At 39.6% G+C, this 20,437-nt stretch overlaps 1 protein-coding gene across 2 annotated transcripts; it reads right to left on the bottom strand.

Moving 5' to 3' along the window:
- Positions 1-1,059: 1,059 nt before the first annotated feature.
- galcb (galactosylceramidase b) lies at positions 1,060-18,894 on the bottom strand. 2 transcript variants are annotated; one of them, XM_056393744.1, is made up of 17 exons: positions 18,700-18,894; positions 18,526-18,594; positions 18,380-18,443; positions 16,976-17,089; positions 16,291-16,430; positions 15,372-15,410; positions 15,048-15,175; positions 10,797-10,952; positions 10,331-10,455; positions 6,656-6,783; positions 6,342-6,431; positions 6,167-6,256; positions 5,929-6,073; positions 4,189-4,369; positions 3,928-4,091; positions 3,693-3,769; positions 1,060-1,977 (listed from the first exon to the last, which is right to left on the bottom strand). In XM_056393744.1, exons 1-17 carry the CDS (start codon positions 18,838-18,840, stop codon positions 1,834-1,836), a joined length of 1,995 nt encoding a protein of 664 aa, XP_056249719.1. In that variant the 5' UTR covers positions 18,841-18,894; the 3' UTR covers positions 1,060-1,833. The 2 variants fall into 2 exon arrangements, with proteins under 2 accessions (XP_056249719.1, XP_056249718.1); XM_056393743.1 differs by lacking the exon at positions 15,048-15,175 and adding an exon at positions 12,788-12,918 and having other exon boundaries at positions 18,700-18,893.
- Positions 18,895-20,437: the final 1,543 nt, after the last annotated feature.

Here is a 20,437-nt window from a genome sequence, read left to right as displayed (position 1 = left end):
TCGTGCGCACGAGACGAGAAACATATCTAAAAAAATATTTTCCCCATGTCCCTTTAGGGGCTCCGTACAGCCCCACCTCACTCTACACAGAACAAAAATATAGAAAGCAGATTTAAGATTTAAGACTTTTCCTCACCACACAAAAGGCGTCTTTCTCTCAATTTTTCATCTCCAATGTGTTAAAATCCGTGACAGTGAGCACTTCTCCTTTGCCAAAATAATCCATCTAATTTACAGGCGTGGTATATCAAGATGCTGATTACACAGAATGATTTCTTCACAGGTGTAACTTAGGCTGGTCAAAATAAAAGGTCACTCTAAATTGTGCAGTTTTATTTTGAAAAAAGACTTTCAAAACATTCATTAGGTGAACTGTGTGACTTGGGCTACAGATGTGCATTTTTTGGGGAGAGGTTTGTGAATCAGAAAAGGAGTCAGTATCTGGTGTGACCATCATTTGCCTCATGCAGTGCGACACAGAGTTGATCAGGTTGGTGGTTGGTGGACTGCTCCTCTTCAGTAGCTGGGTGAAGTTGCTGGATATTAGCAGGAAGTGAGACACGCTATTTTACATGCAGATTCAGAGCATCCCAAACATGTTCAATAGGTGACATGTCTGGTGATGACACAGGCCAGGAAAGAACTGGGATGTTTTAAGCTTCCAGGAATTGTGTACATGATGCTGTAACATGAGGTGTGCAAGTGTCACCTCTCAGTTAACACTGAGCCACATCTGAGCTCCTCATGTTTGAACTACTGTTGAAATGACACAAAGATGCCAAAGGCACTATAGTAAAATGAAACTTCTGGCCCAACATATGCTTGGGTCCTTGGCAAAGTCTGGCCCATATACATCCAGATCTGGGCAGAGTCCAGCTGTTCTCCTCCAGTACTCACTGACAGCCAGAAGATTTTCTGTGTATGCCAGAATTGGTCCAGATGTGGAAGTAGCATCAGACAATCATGTTCTATATGGGCCAGATTTGAGCTGTTGGGGTTTAAACTGGGCCAGAAGAAAACAAAGATGTGGCCCAAGTATGGGCCAGAGTTATTTTGCCGTCTGTTGAAACTGAGACTTTAATGTAGTGCCAAGAACAAAAATGTGTAATTGTCCAAATACTTACAGTCAGTTACAGTTGCACAAATGTAAAGCAGCATTCTGACCCGGATTTGGACGCTGAACACATAATATCCAAGCATGATCATAGACTTAATCATAGACTTTATACAGGATGTGATCTGGTCACACTTTGATACAATTAAATCTCTGAATAACATGCCCCCCCCTTGAGTCCCTGTGACCTTCGTAGTGTCCTGGCACCTATTTAGGAGCCATTCTACATACTACACTTTAACTAGTGCTCACAATTTCCTCAGATACTGTTTCTAAACCAGTGATAGTTGAAATCAAATTAATCTGCTTCTGCCGTTTTTGCTTTTCACTGAAAACAGCTGTAAAATCAGATAACATCACACATTATTTCATCCATTTACATATACCTCTTCATTTTCACTCCAGTGAGCTAGACACATTTTGTCCCTTACTACTACACAAATGCTTTTAAACAATTAAAAAGCAGTTTATAATAAAATCCTTTTATTTCATAAAAAAAATCAGTTCAAAATAACATTTATCTCATTGAGCAAATTTAAAGGGTGCAGTGTTATGTTTCTTTGTGTTTCCTTAATTCTTGTGTAAAACTTTTTAAAGAGAGAGAAAAAAAATCAAGTGTACATTTGGCACATCAGTATTAAAACAAGGCATTAATCAAGTCAATAAATTAATCAGAATATTAACATCACAGTATAAATCATTATTTCACAGTTAAATCATCATTCTGCCACCACAGCAAAGTTATCAAACTGTGCCAGTTCAAATGAGTGTGTTCCTATGGCAGCCCAGCCGTTGTTTGGGTTCAGCACCACAGCGTTCTTCCACAGTGGGTATCCATTCAGCAGCCCTGATGCAAGCTGTCCCTGCAAGACACAGTTCCAGTGGAAAGCTTTACGACATACACACTTGTCTGTTTTATTAGGTGCATTATTACTCTTTATAGACTCTCTGCTTGTTCACTCTGATCGTCAGTAACAGGGATGTGACTATAAGGCATTTAGATGGAGCTGACAGATTAACACTGAACAACATTATTCAAGATTATTTGCTCAAAAACAAAGTTCATGTTTCCTTATCATTGAAATTTCCACCTTCAAAACTGAATGAAGTTCAATCAATCAGTTCTCTGTGACTTTGAACATTGCAAAACCTCAGTAAGTAATTTTACTGAATAATTCTGTTTATTTCTTGGGGCATGGGTGCCAATATTAAGATCTTGATTCCTACTTGTGTCATATGACAATTACCACATGAGCGACAACAATCTAGGTTTGATTCCGTCTAATAGAATGAAATAAAAGTATTAGTGCATCATTTCCCAATCATCATCACACATGTTGCTTTCTTCAACCCGCTGATACGAGTGTCTCCTGAAATAGCGTCCTTATGGCAGCTGGCGTACCAGACCTCAGTTGTCATGGTTACAATTACAAACACATGGACTGTACTGACAGTGGCTTACCTACCTGGTTACTATAATAATGCTCATGGCTTGGTTAGGTTTAGGAAAAGATTGTGGTTTGGGTTAAAATCAGTACTTCTTCAACATTAGACGATATTTGTTGTCATGGTTACAATAATAACAATGTGGTAACCTCGTCGAACGGTCATGGATAATAGAAACAACATAAACTGCTACATTCACATGGGAATGGAACACCGCTCTCCTGCGTCACATTCATCCATCCCCCACAACTTCCTCCTGACGTGGACTTTGTCTCTCTTTATACCACGTCACCACACTTTTCCCTTTGCTCCTGTCATAATTACTACAACCACTAGATGTCACCTAGCAACAAAATGTAACTATGGGTCACATTAACCTGCTGCACAGATGACCTATGGGCTCATATTTTACAGGAGGACAGCCTCCACGTTACATTATCCAATTACATGACATTGCAACATGAAATGTCACATACTGTAAATGCCATGTAGTAATTTAATGTAATGTAATTAGAGAATGTATCATGATGTGATTGGGAAATGATATGGAGATAGAAACTACAGTATGAAATCAGTGAGGTGTGATGAAGGAGAAGTCTTCAAGTACTTCTGTAATTTCTACAAACCGCCTGATGTCACTGAGTTCAGTGCCCTTAGGCTTCATAATGATTTGTTGGCCATAACCAATAATCCATACAAACTAGAATTACTTCCTGGTGGCCGTCTGCCTCCTGGACTCAGACTAGTTTCAGGTTACATCCCTGTTTATCCAGAGTCATAGAAAAAATGAACCATTTGTTTGAAATATTGTCTTAATTGCTGTGTGAAGTCTTGAGTTCACTTGAGTGAAAAGTGTTTTGTGAGGTCACACTGATCTTGACCTTTGACCACCAAAACTTAATCAGTTCATCCCCAAGTAAGTGTTTGTGCCATATTTGAAGAAGGACAACCTGAGAACAATATGGCTCTGACTCCCACCAGCGCGGAAGCATCAATATCAAATATCGCCTGTTTAAAAAGCTGCAGTAGACACTACAAAGATGCTTACAGTCTTTCTTATGACACATCAGTAAGAAGAAAAAAGCCTAAGAAGCCTCAAATTCTCTGAATACAACGTGAAATCTTCACTTACTTTCACAGTGAGTGATAAGGTGTGCCAGCCATATGCTCGGGTTCCAGACTGACCCTCTGCAAGTACAGTCTGACCAGCTGTTGACAGCAGAAGAAAACAGAGGGAAATCAATAACCTTCTAGTCAGGATGATTGGACGTTTGAAAATGGATTTGATACCAAAAGTCTGGAAGTCTTGGCTTTGTTTTTGTTTTAACAGTAAAATGTGAACTGAAGCGAGGAGTGATCCTACTGACCCAGATCATTGGTGACTTTGTAGGTGCCGTCTGCAAACACCCAGAAGAAGACTCCTCTAGCGCTGCGGATGGACTGGCCTCCTTTATCCACCCTGGCTGCTATGAAAACACCGCCAGTCTTCACACTTTCCATGAAGATGTCACATGTGACCGTCAGGTTCTGCCTGTAACACAACAACACAACATGGATAGACACCTGGCAGAGTCCTGGATTGTAGACAGTTGTCATATTTAGTTCTATACGGTCATACATCATCTCACCATTGATAGTCTCCTATGACGCTGATGGTCTGGTCCGCGTCTGTCGCCCATGTGATGGGTCTCTCAGTCAGAACCTGTCGTAAGGTGAAGGTGTAAGGTCCAGGGTCAGTCAGGTTGATGTGGTACTCGAACACCCCCGTCTGGTCAGCAAAGTCTGGAGCTTCGGAAAAGGGAGGGTTTCCTGCAAAGGTGGAGAAGGATGAAGAAGGCTGTTTTCTCTTTGCTATTTTCAAGTATTACTGTAAAATTCTGTAACTGTGCTAACTTGTTTCCTGTAGTTATGGTTCTTCGTTATACTTCACACTGCTTTCAAGAAATAATTTTACCATGTCCATGGGCGTCAGACTCAGATGGACTAACAAGCTCCTCTCTATTGAAGTCTCCTTTAAAATATCTGTATTAAAATCTATGGCTCTAACCTGAATCCCTCTTTCTGTTTTACATCACATTCTATTAGCACAACTATAGTGGCCTGATCTCTGAAGATGTAAATAGCACTGACGAACACAATGTTAGCTTCTGAGAGGGCAGTTAAAGGGAAACTTAAAAAATATCAAAGACAATCCAATATTGTGAGTCTGTATTTTGCACTCAATCAAGTTTGTAAAACCCTTATTTTATTCATTAAAAAATTCGCTGCATTTTCACCATCCAGAATTCAGCACTCTGGAAGTTGTAGCTGTTGCCAAAGAAGCTTCTACAGTCCTCTTGGCTCAGTCTCTACAAGCTCTGCTCACCTGGATTTGGTCAATTTATATCATTCTTCCTGATAGATCTTCTCAGGTTATGTCAGACAGGATGGGAAGTATCTGAACTTCAATTTTAAGGTCTCTACATGTGTTTTAAGGGCTATAAGCCTGGTCTTTGGCTGCGACACTAAAGGACAGTCAGAGACTTGTCCTGAAGACACTCTAGTGTTGTCATTGCTTCAGGTCATTGTGGAGCTGAAAGGTGAACTGTCTCCTGGACCCTGGATCAGGCTTTCTTCATGGGCCTCTCTGTATTTGGCTGAATCATCCTTCCCTCAGTTCTGACCAGTCTCCCTGTCCCTGCTGCTGAGGAGAGCACAATGCCCCCACCATCACATTCCGAGCTTTTCAAAATAAAAGACCATGTGCAGCCCCTTGCGATTCTAACTTTGTCTGGTCCTTGAAGAGCACCCTAATTTCCGCTGCCAGCTGTTGCAGATGTCTGACTCTAGGCTTTAAGCAAAAGAAAAAGATGAAAATGTAAATTTGTTTTTCAGGACCCTGTGCTATTTCTTTCATTCTTCATTTTCCAATGTGGGTACGTTGTCAACTGTTAGGATCCTCTCGAAGCAGGCCTGTTGCTGCAGGAGCCTGATGGGTGGAGTCTGGTCGTCAGGGAGATTCAGCTCACCTGCTCTGGCTGCACTATATAAGCTGGTGGCAGTCAGCCACTTTCCCTCTCTCACCCTGGTTTCCAACCTGTTCAGTTTTGTTGTGTTTTGTTGGTCTTATGATTAATTTCCTTTTTAGTTGTGTAAAATAAACTTATTTTTAGTAAGTGCTAATGTGTGGTCTCCCCTCCTTTGTCCAGCCTTGAGCCGGGTTGTGACACAACCTTAAGGACTTTTCATAACAAATTCTCAGCTTTAATCAAGTAATTTGTCAATTTCCTAAACCTGTCACACTCTAGTCTGTAATACACATGTTTAAACTGCTTGAAGAATTAGACTAAGACCTGACTCATCCTTTGTGTTCTGTGTCTGATACTTACGAACATTAAAGTTATCCTTGTAGACTTTAGGGAAGCGAGCTGAAGGAGGGGGGTCTGGGTAACTGCCCTTCTCTCCTGTTGTAATTGTGGTTAAAGTGTAAACCTCATCTTCAGCCAGATTTAAGGTGAATGATCCATTTGACAGCTAAAATCATCAAACAAAAGACAGTTATTTTAGACCTTGTTAAAAGACTCAGCTTGTTCCTCTTTTTAATAATAATTCTGAATGTCCCTTTACCTTCAGTGGAGTGAGTTTCTTGAACAAGGAGGGCTTCTTGGTCTTGAAGTTAAACTGGGAGCGCCACACTTGGAGTTCCTTGATGGAAGTCTGAGAAAAAATAAAAACCTTGAATAAGACAGAAGGATCAGTTGCTAACTTTTATTAGATTGATAAAAATCCGAGAGGAACTTACAAAGGATCCCTTCAGCTGGAAAGTTGCATTCTGGGATGTCACATTAAATGGAAGGAGTGGAGGTCTTATGCAGACTGAATGATCATGAGTCTGTAGAGGAAACAGGTTTAGTGTTTCTGTGTAATAGTGTAACTTCACTACACTTTGTTAGCACATGTAACACAGCTGAAAACCTGACAGCTAAACTCCATCTGAACGCCTCTGAACAGCTACAGCTTTACAACTTTCAAAATCATTTTTAAGTAATTATTTAAAATTACAGAACCAGGAAGTGAAAACTTGGAAGAAGCAACAAGCAAAAAAGCCTAACTTGCCATGGTTTCTATGACAACAGTGAGGTTTCCTTTCCCATCAGTCAAGGCAACATAACTTCCCCCTTGTGCCAGATGTCCAACAGTCTGCAGGTAGGTCCATCCTGGCTGGGTGAACTGTGTAGTGTGGGCTGCAGGGAAAACAATACAGTACCGGTTACTTATTGAACCATTACTGAAGACCATGATTTAAGACAGATATTCTTTTCACATTAATAGTCATATGTTCAAGAGCCACAATAATCAGTCAGAGACGTCCTATAACTGTTCAATATCAAACTAAATCACTCTAAAGGTGCACCTAGAAGCTTTTCCTATCACCTTTATCAATAATCTGTTAAAATAAGGTTAATTCTTATTTCTGCATCATGCCAAACAGTCTTTTAGATATTAAAACCTTTATTTAAACAGGGAGGGCCACTGAGAGCCACCTCTCTTCTCTCTTCTAAGGACATCAATGCAAACAGAACATCTAGTCACATTGCATTTAATCAAATCAGTTCCAATTCACTGTACAGCACAGAAATAAAAACACAAGTTTGAGCAACAGAGGGCGCTGTTGTATATAAAATTGTGTTTGCATACAGATGTGTTGTTTATAAGTTTTACAACTTATTCATTTTCAAAAACTGTGAATAAAATCAGTCCTTGGAATGAAGCCTGTGGCACACCTGTGTTCAACACTCATACGCTGGACTGAAAACCGTCATCTGATTGTTTACCAGTTTCTCTCACACTTTAGCCAGACGTCCAGATGTCTGGAAAAGTCTGGAAATCGGTCAGTAATTATCAAAATTATTATTGATGATTAAATATAGAGTCAAGTTAAAAATATAATTCAAGCATTCAAATAAAATTGAGCTGCTAATTATAACAACCTTGGCTCTAACTAATCTGCCCCAGTAGACTTTTTGTTGATCAACAGAACAAAGAAAATGCTTTCTTTTGCCCACCAAGGCACACTATCAGAGACAGCTGGAGGAAATCTGGCATTATCAAATATATGGCCTGATGAAAGAAAGTGTTAATTGAATGCATTACATGTACTCTCTCCAACTGAAATAGTTGACCTTGAACTACTTCACTGTGTAAGGATGAAGTAGAGTTATGTGATAATGATAACTGTAACACATACTAAGTGAAAAAAACACACATACAAAACAACATACAAAATGTTAAAGAAATTATAGGTAGAGGGAGACGAAGGGGGATGAAAACTACTTTTTATAAAATCCTAAATTGTTATTCAAATAAAGGTTTTTTTGAGCATCTGGCGGACTTAAATGTTTTGTTTGTAGCTAACTGTAAATCCTCTATCTTTTAGTACAACCTCAAATTCTGCCTGCAATATCCCAGTTCATTTTTTTAAAAGCAACAGGAGTGAGGTGTATGCCTGTGTGAATTGAGGCCGTAGTGCTAAAAGACACGTGGGAGTGACTGACATGCTTTTTCCTGCAGTGGTGAATTTTTACTCATTAGATATTCTGACTGCGGAGAGAAGACCAGAAATGAGGAGAGAGATGCAGAATGGCATTTATGCTCTGTGAAACCTTTCCATGCTTCGCTTCAATCTGTGCTTTTTTCTCATTGTGGACTACTACTAACATAATAAAGTTACTTCTCAGCCTCTGTAAGAACCATTCTGGAAAGCACATGGCAAAAAAAATCTGTCTGTGGTTAAACTGGTCACAACTAGTGGATCACTGATGATGACTTAGTGATGATGAGTTTGTTTTGAGGAGTCACAAGGCAAAAAGGTTTGGAACCAGGCTCTTAAGCTTGACTTTGAAGGCTTGTTAAGTTTTGTTTGTTTTTTTTTACCAATTTTGCTTAGTCAGGCTAAATTAGCTAAGAACCAGATGTCTCCAAACCATGGTCAGAGCCACGGGTCTGGCAGAGAAACAGAGAGATGAGAACAAATGAATGGGAAACAAAAAATGATTAAACGGTAGGTTATAAATCAGATACATTCGACAATGAGAGTGCTTCATGATATTGTAAAGTCGCTGCCAAACTTAACCACTCTGAATTTATACTGAGCCACACACTTTTTTTCTTGACGATGTGTCTTAGTATAATTGCACTTCTACTCAGATAAGTGGTTTCTGTTGGTGACCTTAGCACAGAGAATGCTCTTTCCACAGCAGAACAAACGCACACTCATATGTTCATGTCCCTCATTTATTTATCAGACTGAAATACTCAAGTATTTCCTGTGACCGTATCACCACTTCTACTGAATCCTTTATCACCTCCACTGATCTCAAGCAGAGACAGAAACATTATGTCCAAACAACCTGACTGCATCTCAAACACACACACACACACACACACACACACACACACACACACACACACACACACACACACACACACACACACACACACACACACACAATATTTGGTGTTAAACTGCCAGCAAAATATTACTCAAACTACAAGGTCAGAGAAAAAGGTCGAATCATGACCATCTATATAGATTATGGAAACTCCTGTTGTAGCAGGAAGTTCATATAGTCGAGGAGTTCCTTCCTCGTACTGTCCAGATCAAACCACACTACACACACAACTAACCATCACACAGTCTCTCCTCACTTTATTTTCCTGTTTCTTTCCTACAGAACAGAATGGCCTGGGTTGTCTTCATCACCTTGCACAGCACAGCTTTTAGTTTTCTTTAATATTTCTTTCTGCGCAGCATGTTCTCTTTTTTTTTGTAATAAGCTAAACCTGAAGGTTATTTTTATTACTGCTGGACCAGCATGCACAATGGCTCCTCTCTAATAACTGCCCTCTGCCACTAAGCAACAAGGGATTTTTTACATGAATTTGTCTCTTTGTCATGTTAGTGTGATGCTCAGACAGCTCAGGGTTCCTGCATAGTTTTAAAAATCTAAACCAGTGCTTTTTAAGACCTTAAATCAATGAATTTTTTTTCTTAACTTATATTTTTGGGCACTTTGCCTGTATTCGGACAGTACAGTGAGAGATAAACAGGAAATTCATTACATAGTAGACACAAATAGAAACAGCAATAAAAGATCTAAACACCTGCAGCAGCAGTATTAAAGAATCACACCAATAATGCATGTTGGTAGAAATAACTATGATAACCATTTTCCATATCCTAATACACAATTTCATATTACTTTTTAGATAATCAGGGAAAAAACATGTTATATGTTTTGGTGTGTTGTAGTGCAGGCCTTTCAGCCTTCATCACTATGCACATTGACTTTTTCTTTTCTCACTTAAGTTACTGGGGAACAGCCTACAACAAGCTCCACTGCAAAAAATAGACTCAAAGACTGAACAACAAAGCTTGATTCATGGGGGTCTCCTCCTAACATTTCTCATTCAATCTGCACTTTCCCATTCCCAAACCTAGATTGATGGACAGACTTAACAAACGGCGACAAACACATCTACCTCAGACTTGCTATTTAATACCTACAACAAAATTTAGAGTACATATAAGACATTTTAAGACCTTATTTTCCTTAAGTTTAATATCAGACTGAACCCTGGCAGCTGGAGAGGCCGTCCAGCTGTACTGGACTTTTAAAGAGATATGTACTATCTGACACTCTCCTGCGCTCACATCAGCAAAACATCTGTCTGTGTGTGTGTGTGTGTGTGTGTGTGTGTGTGTGTGTGTGTGTGGGATGTGGTGCAGACCTGTGATCCAGATCGGAGACTCCACCACGTAGTTGCCACTCCAGGGCTCCTCTGCCGTCATCAGCCCGTCCCTGCCAAACGGCAGATTCTCGTAGTAGCTGGCCACCAGGTTCCAAGAGATGGTGCTGGAAGAAGATTCACTGTCAGCAACCAGAGAGCTGCACACAGGCTTTACATGCACAGTTACACTCGCTCCAAACGTCACCACAGCTTCTGATTCTTGATGATTTTTTACACCTTAAACTTGAAATATTCTTTGTTTTCTTAAAATAAACTGACATCAAGCTGGAAACTAAGAACAACATGAACAGTTCATTTTGTGACTTTTCTTCAAATGATTTAAAGCACACTCTCTGAAAACATAAATTTCAGGTTAATCAAATAAAACACTGGATGAAATTCAATCCTAATGAAACAAATACATTTGGACAGAAATGCAGATTATTTTGCTGGTGTATTTCCTCACGCCGTCATGTGTCCGTTGACGTAGTTCTGGTTGAGGATGCGAGCCCAGCAGCCTCCCCCCACCTCATCATTAAAGGTGCTGTAGTCCTCCGATGACCACAGCGTCTTCTGCGTCTTCAGGGCGTCGGACACTGTGGTGGTGCCTGGGTAGTGGGCCCTGGACGCCACACACACACACAACACAAGGTAGAGGTAACACGATAAGAGACAGCTGTCAAATTTTGGAAATGTAACATCTGTGCTTAGAACTGGTTTAATGCAAAGCCAAAAAACATGACAATACGAGCTAACATCTGAGTGACTGATGTGTTAATTTACATGTTATCAGATGGTGGAGAAAAACCCAAAGGGAAGAATAATCCGGTGATTTCACACAACCTCAAGACCAATCTGGAAAAAAGACTGCAACGCACTGAAGCTTTTGCAGCTACTTCAGTGTAACGTCAGGCAGATACTGATCAAAAAGCATCTGTAGCACTGAGTATCACAGTCATGAAAGTTGAGTTTTTTCCATTACTTTCATTGCAAATCAGATTTGTAGTCCTGCTGACTACAGTTATTCTTTGATCAGATATTTCCCGATTTGAATACTAACTTTTGTAATGTAATATTTACTGTTATATTTTGCCAAAGTTCCTGCACATATTCAGAAAGGCATTGCATTCTGCTGTGCTTGAGAGTTAAGCTCAGTTTGATAAATGAAGAAAAAGGGTTTTGTATTGAAAACAATTCCATTTTAGAGGTTGACTTCAGTTCTGATGTTTGGAAATAAAATCTGCTAAATACATCTGCTCATATTCATTTTACATAAATAAGTATTTGTAATGAGGACGCCTTCAATTAAAAGAAATGTGATTAAGATATGCAGAGAGCAGGATATGTTACAGCTTAAAATAGTTAATTAGTTGCTTTCGGTTCTCACCTGGGAACTGATTCACCTGGCAGCCTAAAGGTGACCTTTAATAATGTCATCATATAACCAATCAGATGGTGGTGTAGGTGGGACACTGCGACATGTTTGTTGAGTTTACTGTCAGATCTCCCGACCCGTTTTTTACGAAAACAATTTACTGAAGTGCAAGTTCTGTCTCAAAACTATGTTGTTAGGTATCCTGTGGCATTTTTAAGTGGCTATATGGAAATTCTTGAGCTTTCTTAGTGGCTATACAGCATATACCTGCCTGTCATGTAGACTACACCACTGGTTCATGGTCTATGGGGGGGGGCAGTTGAATGTGCTAATTAGCTAATTAGTTATCTATCCTGCAGAATGATGTTAGCACGTCATGTTTCCCTGGTGGCTGTTTGTCTGGAGGCTGGTTCTACAAGCTAAAGGTGCAGAACCGGACGTGTTCCTGTTGCTAAGCTGCATAAGAAGCAGACTGAGGCTAATGTGGGTTGTTGTTCAGAGACTGGTCTAGCTCGGTGGGACACAGCACTGAAATTACCGCTTTATGATTGGAGGCCTCCAAATAAGGTCTCCAGCTACATAGTGGATACTTGATAGCTCTCTGTTGAATCAATGCAGAACTACTGGGCACCGTCATGAAAACAAGAAATAGAAAATATGAGTTCTTCCATTTTGGTCTCACAGATCAACAGATTTACAGACATGTGCTTGGAGCAGACAAATGAAGCTGTTTAATTTCCGCTGGACTTGAAGTTACTGAGTTCACCAGACGTCTATACACACAGACAGATGTCCAACACACCATGTCCTGCTGTAAAAAGTAACAAACAAACCAGCCACAGAAAACATGATCATGCTCCTCTAACAGCTTAAAAACTACAAGCAAACTAAATAATGAGATACTCACACACACAAATCAACATATGCTGTTATCAGACTTATTATTTTTGTTATCACATGCATCATGCAGGAGAAGACACGTTCTCAAAGCCAATCAGCTGTTAATAGCTCAATCTTTTCAGGCACAAGCACAAGTTAGAGACAGACGCTCACACACGTCACGCTCAGAGACGTAATCCTACCCTATCACGTCTACAGCTGTGCTCAGCTCAGGGTCTAGAAGCAGAGACAGGGCAATGGGCTCCCACAGGTTGTCACTGGCTATGATCCTGACCCCCTCCAGACCGCTTTTATCCAGAGTGTACCGCAGCAGCTGGTGCAGCCGGTCACAGTCACACAGGGAGACAGAGAGCAGAGAAGACGTTGAGTCGCAGCTCTGACCATGTGGACGCGTTTTGTCTCTACAGTATTTGCTGCCATCATGTAAATCATGTAGTTTGTGACCAGTTTTCCCCCTCTCTGTTAGCTCTGTGTTTCGGCCTCCACCAGCTTCTCTTCAGCTGCTAAATGTTCTTCTATGTTCGCCAGCTGTTTTCTGACTGAGTCTGTCTGCTGTTCGCTGCTCTGCAGGTAGAGGACACTCAGTTCATCTATGAAGACAGCTGCTGCTCCGATTGGAAATGAGATAGTTGAGAAGAGTTGACTTCCAATGAGTCAATCAACAGATCATTAATAAGAATCTGTTTTCACTGCTGAACCAAATCGTTTTAACCATTTATTAAGCAAAACATTTGCAGGTTCCAGTTTCTGAAATGTTTTTTCTTTGTCACAGTAAACTGACAAAACAAGACATCTACTCCTGTCTAACTCATCTACTTCTTACTATTCTTACTGCTGTCTGGTTTTATTTTCATGTACATATTTTATCATCTACTATCTTTCTAATGTCTAATGTCGTTGTCCTTCTATCCACCTTTATTTTAGTGTACTATTTTGTTTTTTTTTTGTAAAACACTTGGAGCTACATCTCCTGTATGAAAAGCGCTCTATAAATAAAGCTTATTATTTTACAGACAAAAGAATAATCGAGTAAGTGAGAAAATGATCAGCTAATTAATAGAGTGCTAATTTAACAGTTAGTTGCAGATCTAGTGCAGAGGTAGATTGGATTTTAATTCAGAAAGTCCCAGTGTGATTTTTTTCCACTTGAAACAATTGTCACATAAATATCAGGAATTATCATTTGTTATTATTCCCAAAATTTGAGCAACAATGCTGTTTTCTAATATTTTTGAATATATTGTAAATTGCATAGAGGTGCTCAATTGTTAACATAGTTATCAGTATATTAAGGCAGATCAGAAACTTAAAAGTTAGATTATTAATTCCTCATTCAACAAAGTAGAATCCACATAATGCTAACTTTACTTCAGTGGATTCACCTGGTTTTGTTTCCAGACTCTAGAAGCAAATGCTAGATTCTCTACCTGACAGTCCTGTTAACAGCGCTGTGTGCTCATGTACTGTAACTATTCACAACATAGTTGAAGTGAGTGGAGACAGCCAGTTATCATCATCTACATTACTTTCTGAGGGAATATCCTATTTTTGAGCACACTGAAAAAAAAAGGATTTACATGACTATACAGCGCCATTTATACTTATTAACCACAGCTTCAATGTAACATCAAACACAAACATATTCACTGAGAACAGGCAGAGATGCACAGATGGATTTCCTGATTTTAGGAATCAAGACTGGATAATTCAACTGAAAAAAAAGATGAATCATAAAGTTATTTTCTGTTCAGCTCAGCCCTTTAATCCACTGTTAATTTTAGCGTCTCACCGTCATTGTTGTTATTATCGTAATTAGTCGTTTTACTGTTGTTTGTTTTTGTTGTTATTTTCTTATTTCATTTTGTTTTGGCTTCTAATTTACATTATAGGTTTGCATTATGATGTCATGTTTACTTGAGTGGACCTCAGGAAGAATAGTTGCTACCTTGGTAGTGGCTAATATGGATCCAAATAAATAAATAAATATAAAGATATTGATAAGCATAGCTTGAAAACCAGAAATGCATTTTCTTCTTTTACATGATGGCAGCAATATACAATAAAGTTTACAACATCACAAAGAGTTATCTGACTTCAGTGGTTAACATGTCATGCTCTATCACGACATGCATGTAGATACACTGCAGAGGAGCATGAATGTATGCATCTTATCAAGTTAGTGTCTGACTGAACCGCCCAACCGAAAAACAGCCACAAACATTCAGCTCACAGTTAGATGTGTAGAGAAGAAGACACGCCTGACATCTCACCATCTGCGCATCATGTGTTTAGTCAATTAATTATCAGCGATCAAACTGTCCTTCAGTGACCTCACAGCACGGGGTGAAAATCATGCTTTTACAGTGTGATTGCCGTATGATTGGGTCAAATGAGCAGTGACTGAGCCGCCTCTGAATGCGACCTGAAGCCAAATGTACTTACCCAATCACCTCAACAGAATCATTAAGGCGCGGGTCAACGATCATAGAATTAGCGATGCTCCAATCACCGTCTGCTGCGATGATGCCGACACCAGTTAGACCCACTTTATCCAGCATGTCCCGGAGCACCTTGGCAACAAAGACATGCTCTCAGAGGAACCCAGCTACAAGTGGAAAAATCACCCACTAAGAGTCAGACTGTGCGTCATGTCGGTGGCTGTTTTTCTCCTCAATCCACAGTTCGGCGCCAGCTTACCCATAATGCACTAAACATTTATCAGTCAAATCAGTGAGGGGACATTGAAAGAGAAGAGGTCGGGGTTACCTTGATGTACTTGGTGTCATAGTTTCGCTCATTCCAAATCTAAATAGATAAAAGTGAATTTTAGTGACACGATCTGCTGCTCAAACAGTCCAGTTTTACATTCATGCTTACATTTCAAGCAAAATGTTTACAACTCAGCCTACAGCTGATTTGTTTATCCGCCCCTACATTTACCTGAAATACTGTCACCAAGTTGGTTGCAGTTAAAAATACTCGTTGTCGATGGTGTGATACTATGTTCTGGATGGCTGGAGGACCAGGGATGTCACAGGAAAAGTAATGAAGCATTTCATTAATTTCATAATTTAGTCTGAAAAACTATTTGAAAAGGCAAATTAAAAATGGGAATATCCATGACACCCATCCATGTGAGTACATGGCCAATCAGATCGAAGACTGACATGCTGCTTTAATTTTATAAATTATTTAGATTATTATTTTTATAAAGCAGCATGTTAATTCTGCTCTCAATTTATTATTTTTTTTTCTTACAAAATAACAAAAAGTACAGATAAGATAACCATTAAAGTACTGGATCGATAAGTGGTAATGATAAAAGTAGTAGTACCATTAAAATCGTAACGGTGCGTCATCTTGAGCAGTGTTCCGGTTCAGAGACTTTCTATATACAGTATAGTCGGGACAGACCACGCCCTGTTTGGCTGCTATTTAACACTCAGATATCTTTAACTCATATTGTGTATAACCATGTTTTGCAATCTGTTTTCCATTTTCTTTTTTTTTTAAGTTCAATAAATGCCGTTGTTTCCAAAGTCAATGAGTAATCGTGTTAAATAACGATGGTCTCAATATTTATCAAAATAATCATGATTATGATTTTTGCTATAATTGAGCAGCCCTGATTTCCACTCTACACCACATGGCAAGGAGCAAGACTTTAAGTAACTTGAGTACACACCCCAACATACTGGATGTCCAGGTCATGGTACTGCTTGGCACCGAGGATCCAGTTCACCACGTACGCCGCAGTGATGTCTGGGAAGTCATAGGGCCAGTTCTTACCATGGCCGACCCAACCAGGGAACGCCCAGGGCAAACCTGCAGGGAGACACACACCAACACACACAGACGAGGTTCAAGATGCTCTGAGTGCAGTATCATCGTCAAACTAATGCACCCAGCTGGTTTCAGTCTTAAGACTACATTTCCCATCTACGACTGAGTATTAAGGCCACATTGAGGGAAAATAAAAATCAGAAATTTGGAGAATAAAGTCATAATTAAGGGAATAAAGTCATATTATTACAAGAAAGGCTTTGCTCTTTTAATGTTATGACTTTATTCTTTTTTTTCCTCAACATGGCCTAATACTCCATTGTACCCATCAGCGTCATTCCACCCATCGTGTGTTAGACTTGTTGAGTTAAACTTGTCATGCCAGATGTTTTCATACCATATGTAACTAGTATGTGTAGACATTCAAAAAAGCCTATAATATGGTGGTGATGATGATATCCATTTAGAGAGCTAATGACATTGTATTTGATCATAAACTAATCACTGTCTCTTAGTATTACATTCTGATATTTGATTTCTGCGTCATCAGGTTTTTGTTTGACCTCAGTGACAGTGTCTTTTCTCACCTATGAGTGTGATGTTTGGGTTCCTCTTCTTGGCCTCTTTCATGAGCCACCACTCGTAGCCTCGGAAGTAGTTCTCATCGTTCTCATAGTGCATGTGGGACGGCTCTGTTCCATCTGAAAACAATCACGGTCCAATATACTGTCAAAATAAAAACGATCTGTGGATCCAAGGTTTATCCAGGGTTTATCATATCCCTGACGTAAAACACAACAATATCTGTTCTAATATCAGTCCTCTGGGGGGTTCAGGACCCAAACAACTGCAGAAAGCCACTGGGGAGATAGCAAGGCCAGCTGAGATCAGCTAAAGATGGCTGTTGTTAACAAGAGCCTCTAGTTGGAAGCCTTCAGGTGAAGGCTAATCCTAACACTTTTTCCATCAAAATTAGCAAGTGTAAGTGTATAAGTTGTTCTGTTCGGACTGAGAACACACACAACTGCAAGGCTACACACACACACACACACACACACACACACACACACACACACACACACACACACACAGTGGAGAGAGTGAGCTAAAAAGGATCTGTCAGTTCTCATCCTCAGGTTGGAGCTCCTGTAAGTGTCGGAGCCTCCGTGTGAGAAGCTTCGATCATTGATTGTGTGTTTTTAAAACTTATTTCAGGGCTGCAGCTCACTCTTTCATCACAGAGTGCAGTGAATCTGCTGTGTTTTTCTGGTTCAACAGCACCGTGTTTTACAGGTGACAGGTGTGTTTACAGTGTAAATGCTCTGAAAGACGTCACAGCAGCAAAAGAGGTGCAAATTAGTGATTTCACCCGGGCCAGTCATAGGGCCTTCCTACAATCCTGCCTTATTAGTTGTAAGAGCAAATGATCTGACTATATAATGTAAACAACAACACGCAATCAAAGCATCTGCACGCAAAAATACTTAATGACATGAAATAGACTGTGTGACATGTCAATTATTGACAACCTCAACAGCATGTTGACCTCACCCCATTTTATAACTTCTGTTACAACTATTACTATTTTTCTATTACTAATTATTATTGTTGTACTACCAGTTATGTCAATATTTTAAATGTTTTTGTATATGTTATTCGTTTTGTTATTTTCTGCACATTTCGGCGCACATCTGGAGGTACCAGAGGTTGATACATTCACAAATAACTATTGGTGCATCCATTAATTAATCAATCAACTGATTAGTCATGTGACAGAAAAAATTAATCAACAACTGATTATTTGTCTAAACATGTTATCAAGCAGAATCGCTAAGAATTATCCGCCTCCACTTCACTCAGTTTTATTAAGTCATTTGAAGGTGTCACTTTGGAGTGTTGGAATTATCTTCTGATAATTAATAGGTAATACTATATACTAATTAATAAGTAATTAAAAAAAATAAGCCGCTGTGTTGCTAAATGTCACTTACCGGTAGTCTGAGCATCTCCTCCGATCTCCACCTTCAGGATGTGCAGAGAGGCTCCAAAGTTTGGCTGAAGACGGAACAAAAACACACAGCAGTGAGTTTCACGTACTTTGAACTCGACTGTACGGAAGACTCGGCTCAGGTCTTACTTTGAAGAGGTAGTCCAGTATCTGGCTCCGGTACGGCTCCTCATAATTCACCAGTAACCGAGAGGTGGCCTGAAGGAAGGAGATGAAATGTTACACTAGTAAACAACAAGCCGCTTACTTTCCCGTGTGTTGGAGGGTATCGAACCAGGAAGTAGACGGACAGACTGAACTCACCCCTCCACCGCTCAGACCTCCAATCCCGTCAAACACTCTCCCAAGTCCCGCATTATCGTCCAGGACGTACGTGTCAGAGGAGCAGAGACCCAGAGACGAAGTGAGGAACAAAACAGTCACCGTCAGCACGGTCCCATCCATCCTGACGCTCCGACCCGGCTCTCTACAGGATGCGCGCGACGGCTGCGTGCATATTCACTCCTTCTGTAAATCACATGACAGCGAGGCTGGGCGGTCACGTGATTTACTTCCATAAAAAAAAGGTCTCATCAGCAGAGATTGGGGTTAGCATGCTGGTTGGAATGTCACTTTCAGTAAAGTTTTAACATATAATTGGTTATTCATCCGAATCTGCAAATTGTTGACTAAAATGATCGGATTGACACAGTGGATTAAAATTGACAAATTGACCTCAATATTTAACTTTCAATGTATATAGTAGCAGAAAATGAAAAGTAAAGTTCACAGCACTTGATTAAATGTACTGAATTACTTTTGACCACTGCTATTTTATTTTCAAACATAAGATAGATATATGCAAGGAACCGCCTGGCTGTTATATTAGATGTTGCCAACATTCTGTCAATATTTCATTTATGCGCAAAAGTATTATATGGAGTATTGGTACATGTATTTAGAGAATAAATCATTTCCAAGATTCACACAAACCTTAACCACACTTTCAATAGGATACTCTCCATGAGGTGCAATACAGGACACCGCCACCAGGTGTCACTGCTGTCCACATAAACAATGTTTGGCTGCAGTTGGAGCAGCAGACTGACTACACTGCTTCTGTTTACTTTACATGATTCATCATCTTATACATTATACCTCCATCATTAAGAAGAGCAGGATGAATTTACAGCTGAGCTGGGTCAATGTACAATAATAAAGAAATTAACACATTTATGTTAAAACAAAGCATGTCAGAGAGGAAAATCTGATCACCTCACAAGAGAAGCGGCAGTAGATTTTAGCGTTGTTATTTTTGTATTTCTACAAAAGAAACGTCTTATCAAATCCAACTGCCTGCTGCAGATCTTGCAGGAACAAAGATGCAAATGACATTCATATATTTTGGATTATCCTCATTTTCAATTAAAATTGATCCTGGAAACTGTCTTTCAAACAAAATCATTTTTAGTTCTGAGCTAACGCCCCTGATGAAGTCAGAGGATAAAGTAACTTGAGAGCGACAGGAAACATTTGTAGTTCCTCCTTCAGAAAAGACTTTGTATAAATATGCATCATAAACGAACATTCCAGTGTCTTTTATGTATATTCTGTTTTATTTTGTCCATTTATAACCTCATCTGGATTGTTCCTCCTCGTGTTTAAAATAAAAAATGTTTGCATTCTCTCTTTAAAAGTCAATAAAAAGAGAAATATTAAAAATATAAATTAAATTTACTAAACATGTTATACAAATCTACACAGACATGAAATACATTTACATACATTCATGTTTGTTCCATTTAACCGACAATTCTCCAATTTGCCTTGTCACTACAGTTCATCCATCCATCAGCCCACTCTCTTTACCTGTGGATCCTGCTCAAGGCTACAAAGGGATGGAATGTATCCCAGCATGCACTGCATAAGAGGCAGAGCACTCCGTAGTAGACAGTGTATCTCAGGGCTAACACATTACGACTGTCTACCGGAAGTACTCTGTTATGTACAGCCATTGCGGTTCATAAAGAACATCAGAGAATGAACAAACAAATTACCCAAC

The sequence above is a fragment of the Seriola aureovittata genome, chromosome 13 (assembly GCF_021018895.1).
Source record: "Seriola aureovittata isolate HTS-2021-v1 ecotype China chromosome 13, ASM2101889v1, whole genome shotgun sequence".
Lineage (NCBI taxonomy): Eukaryota > Metazoa > Chordata > Actinopteri > Carangiformes > Carangidae > Seriola > Seriola aureovittata.
Note: the sequence above shows the minus strand (reverse complement) of the source record. Positions and strands in the feature narration are given on the sequence as shown.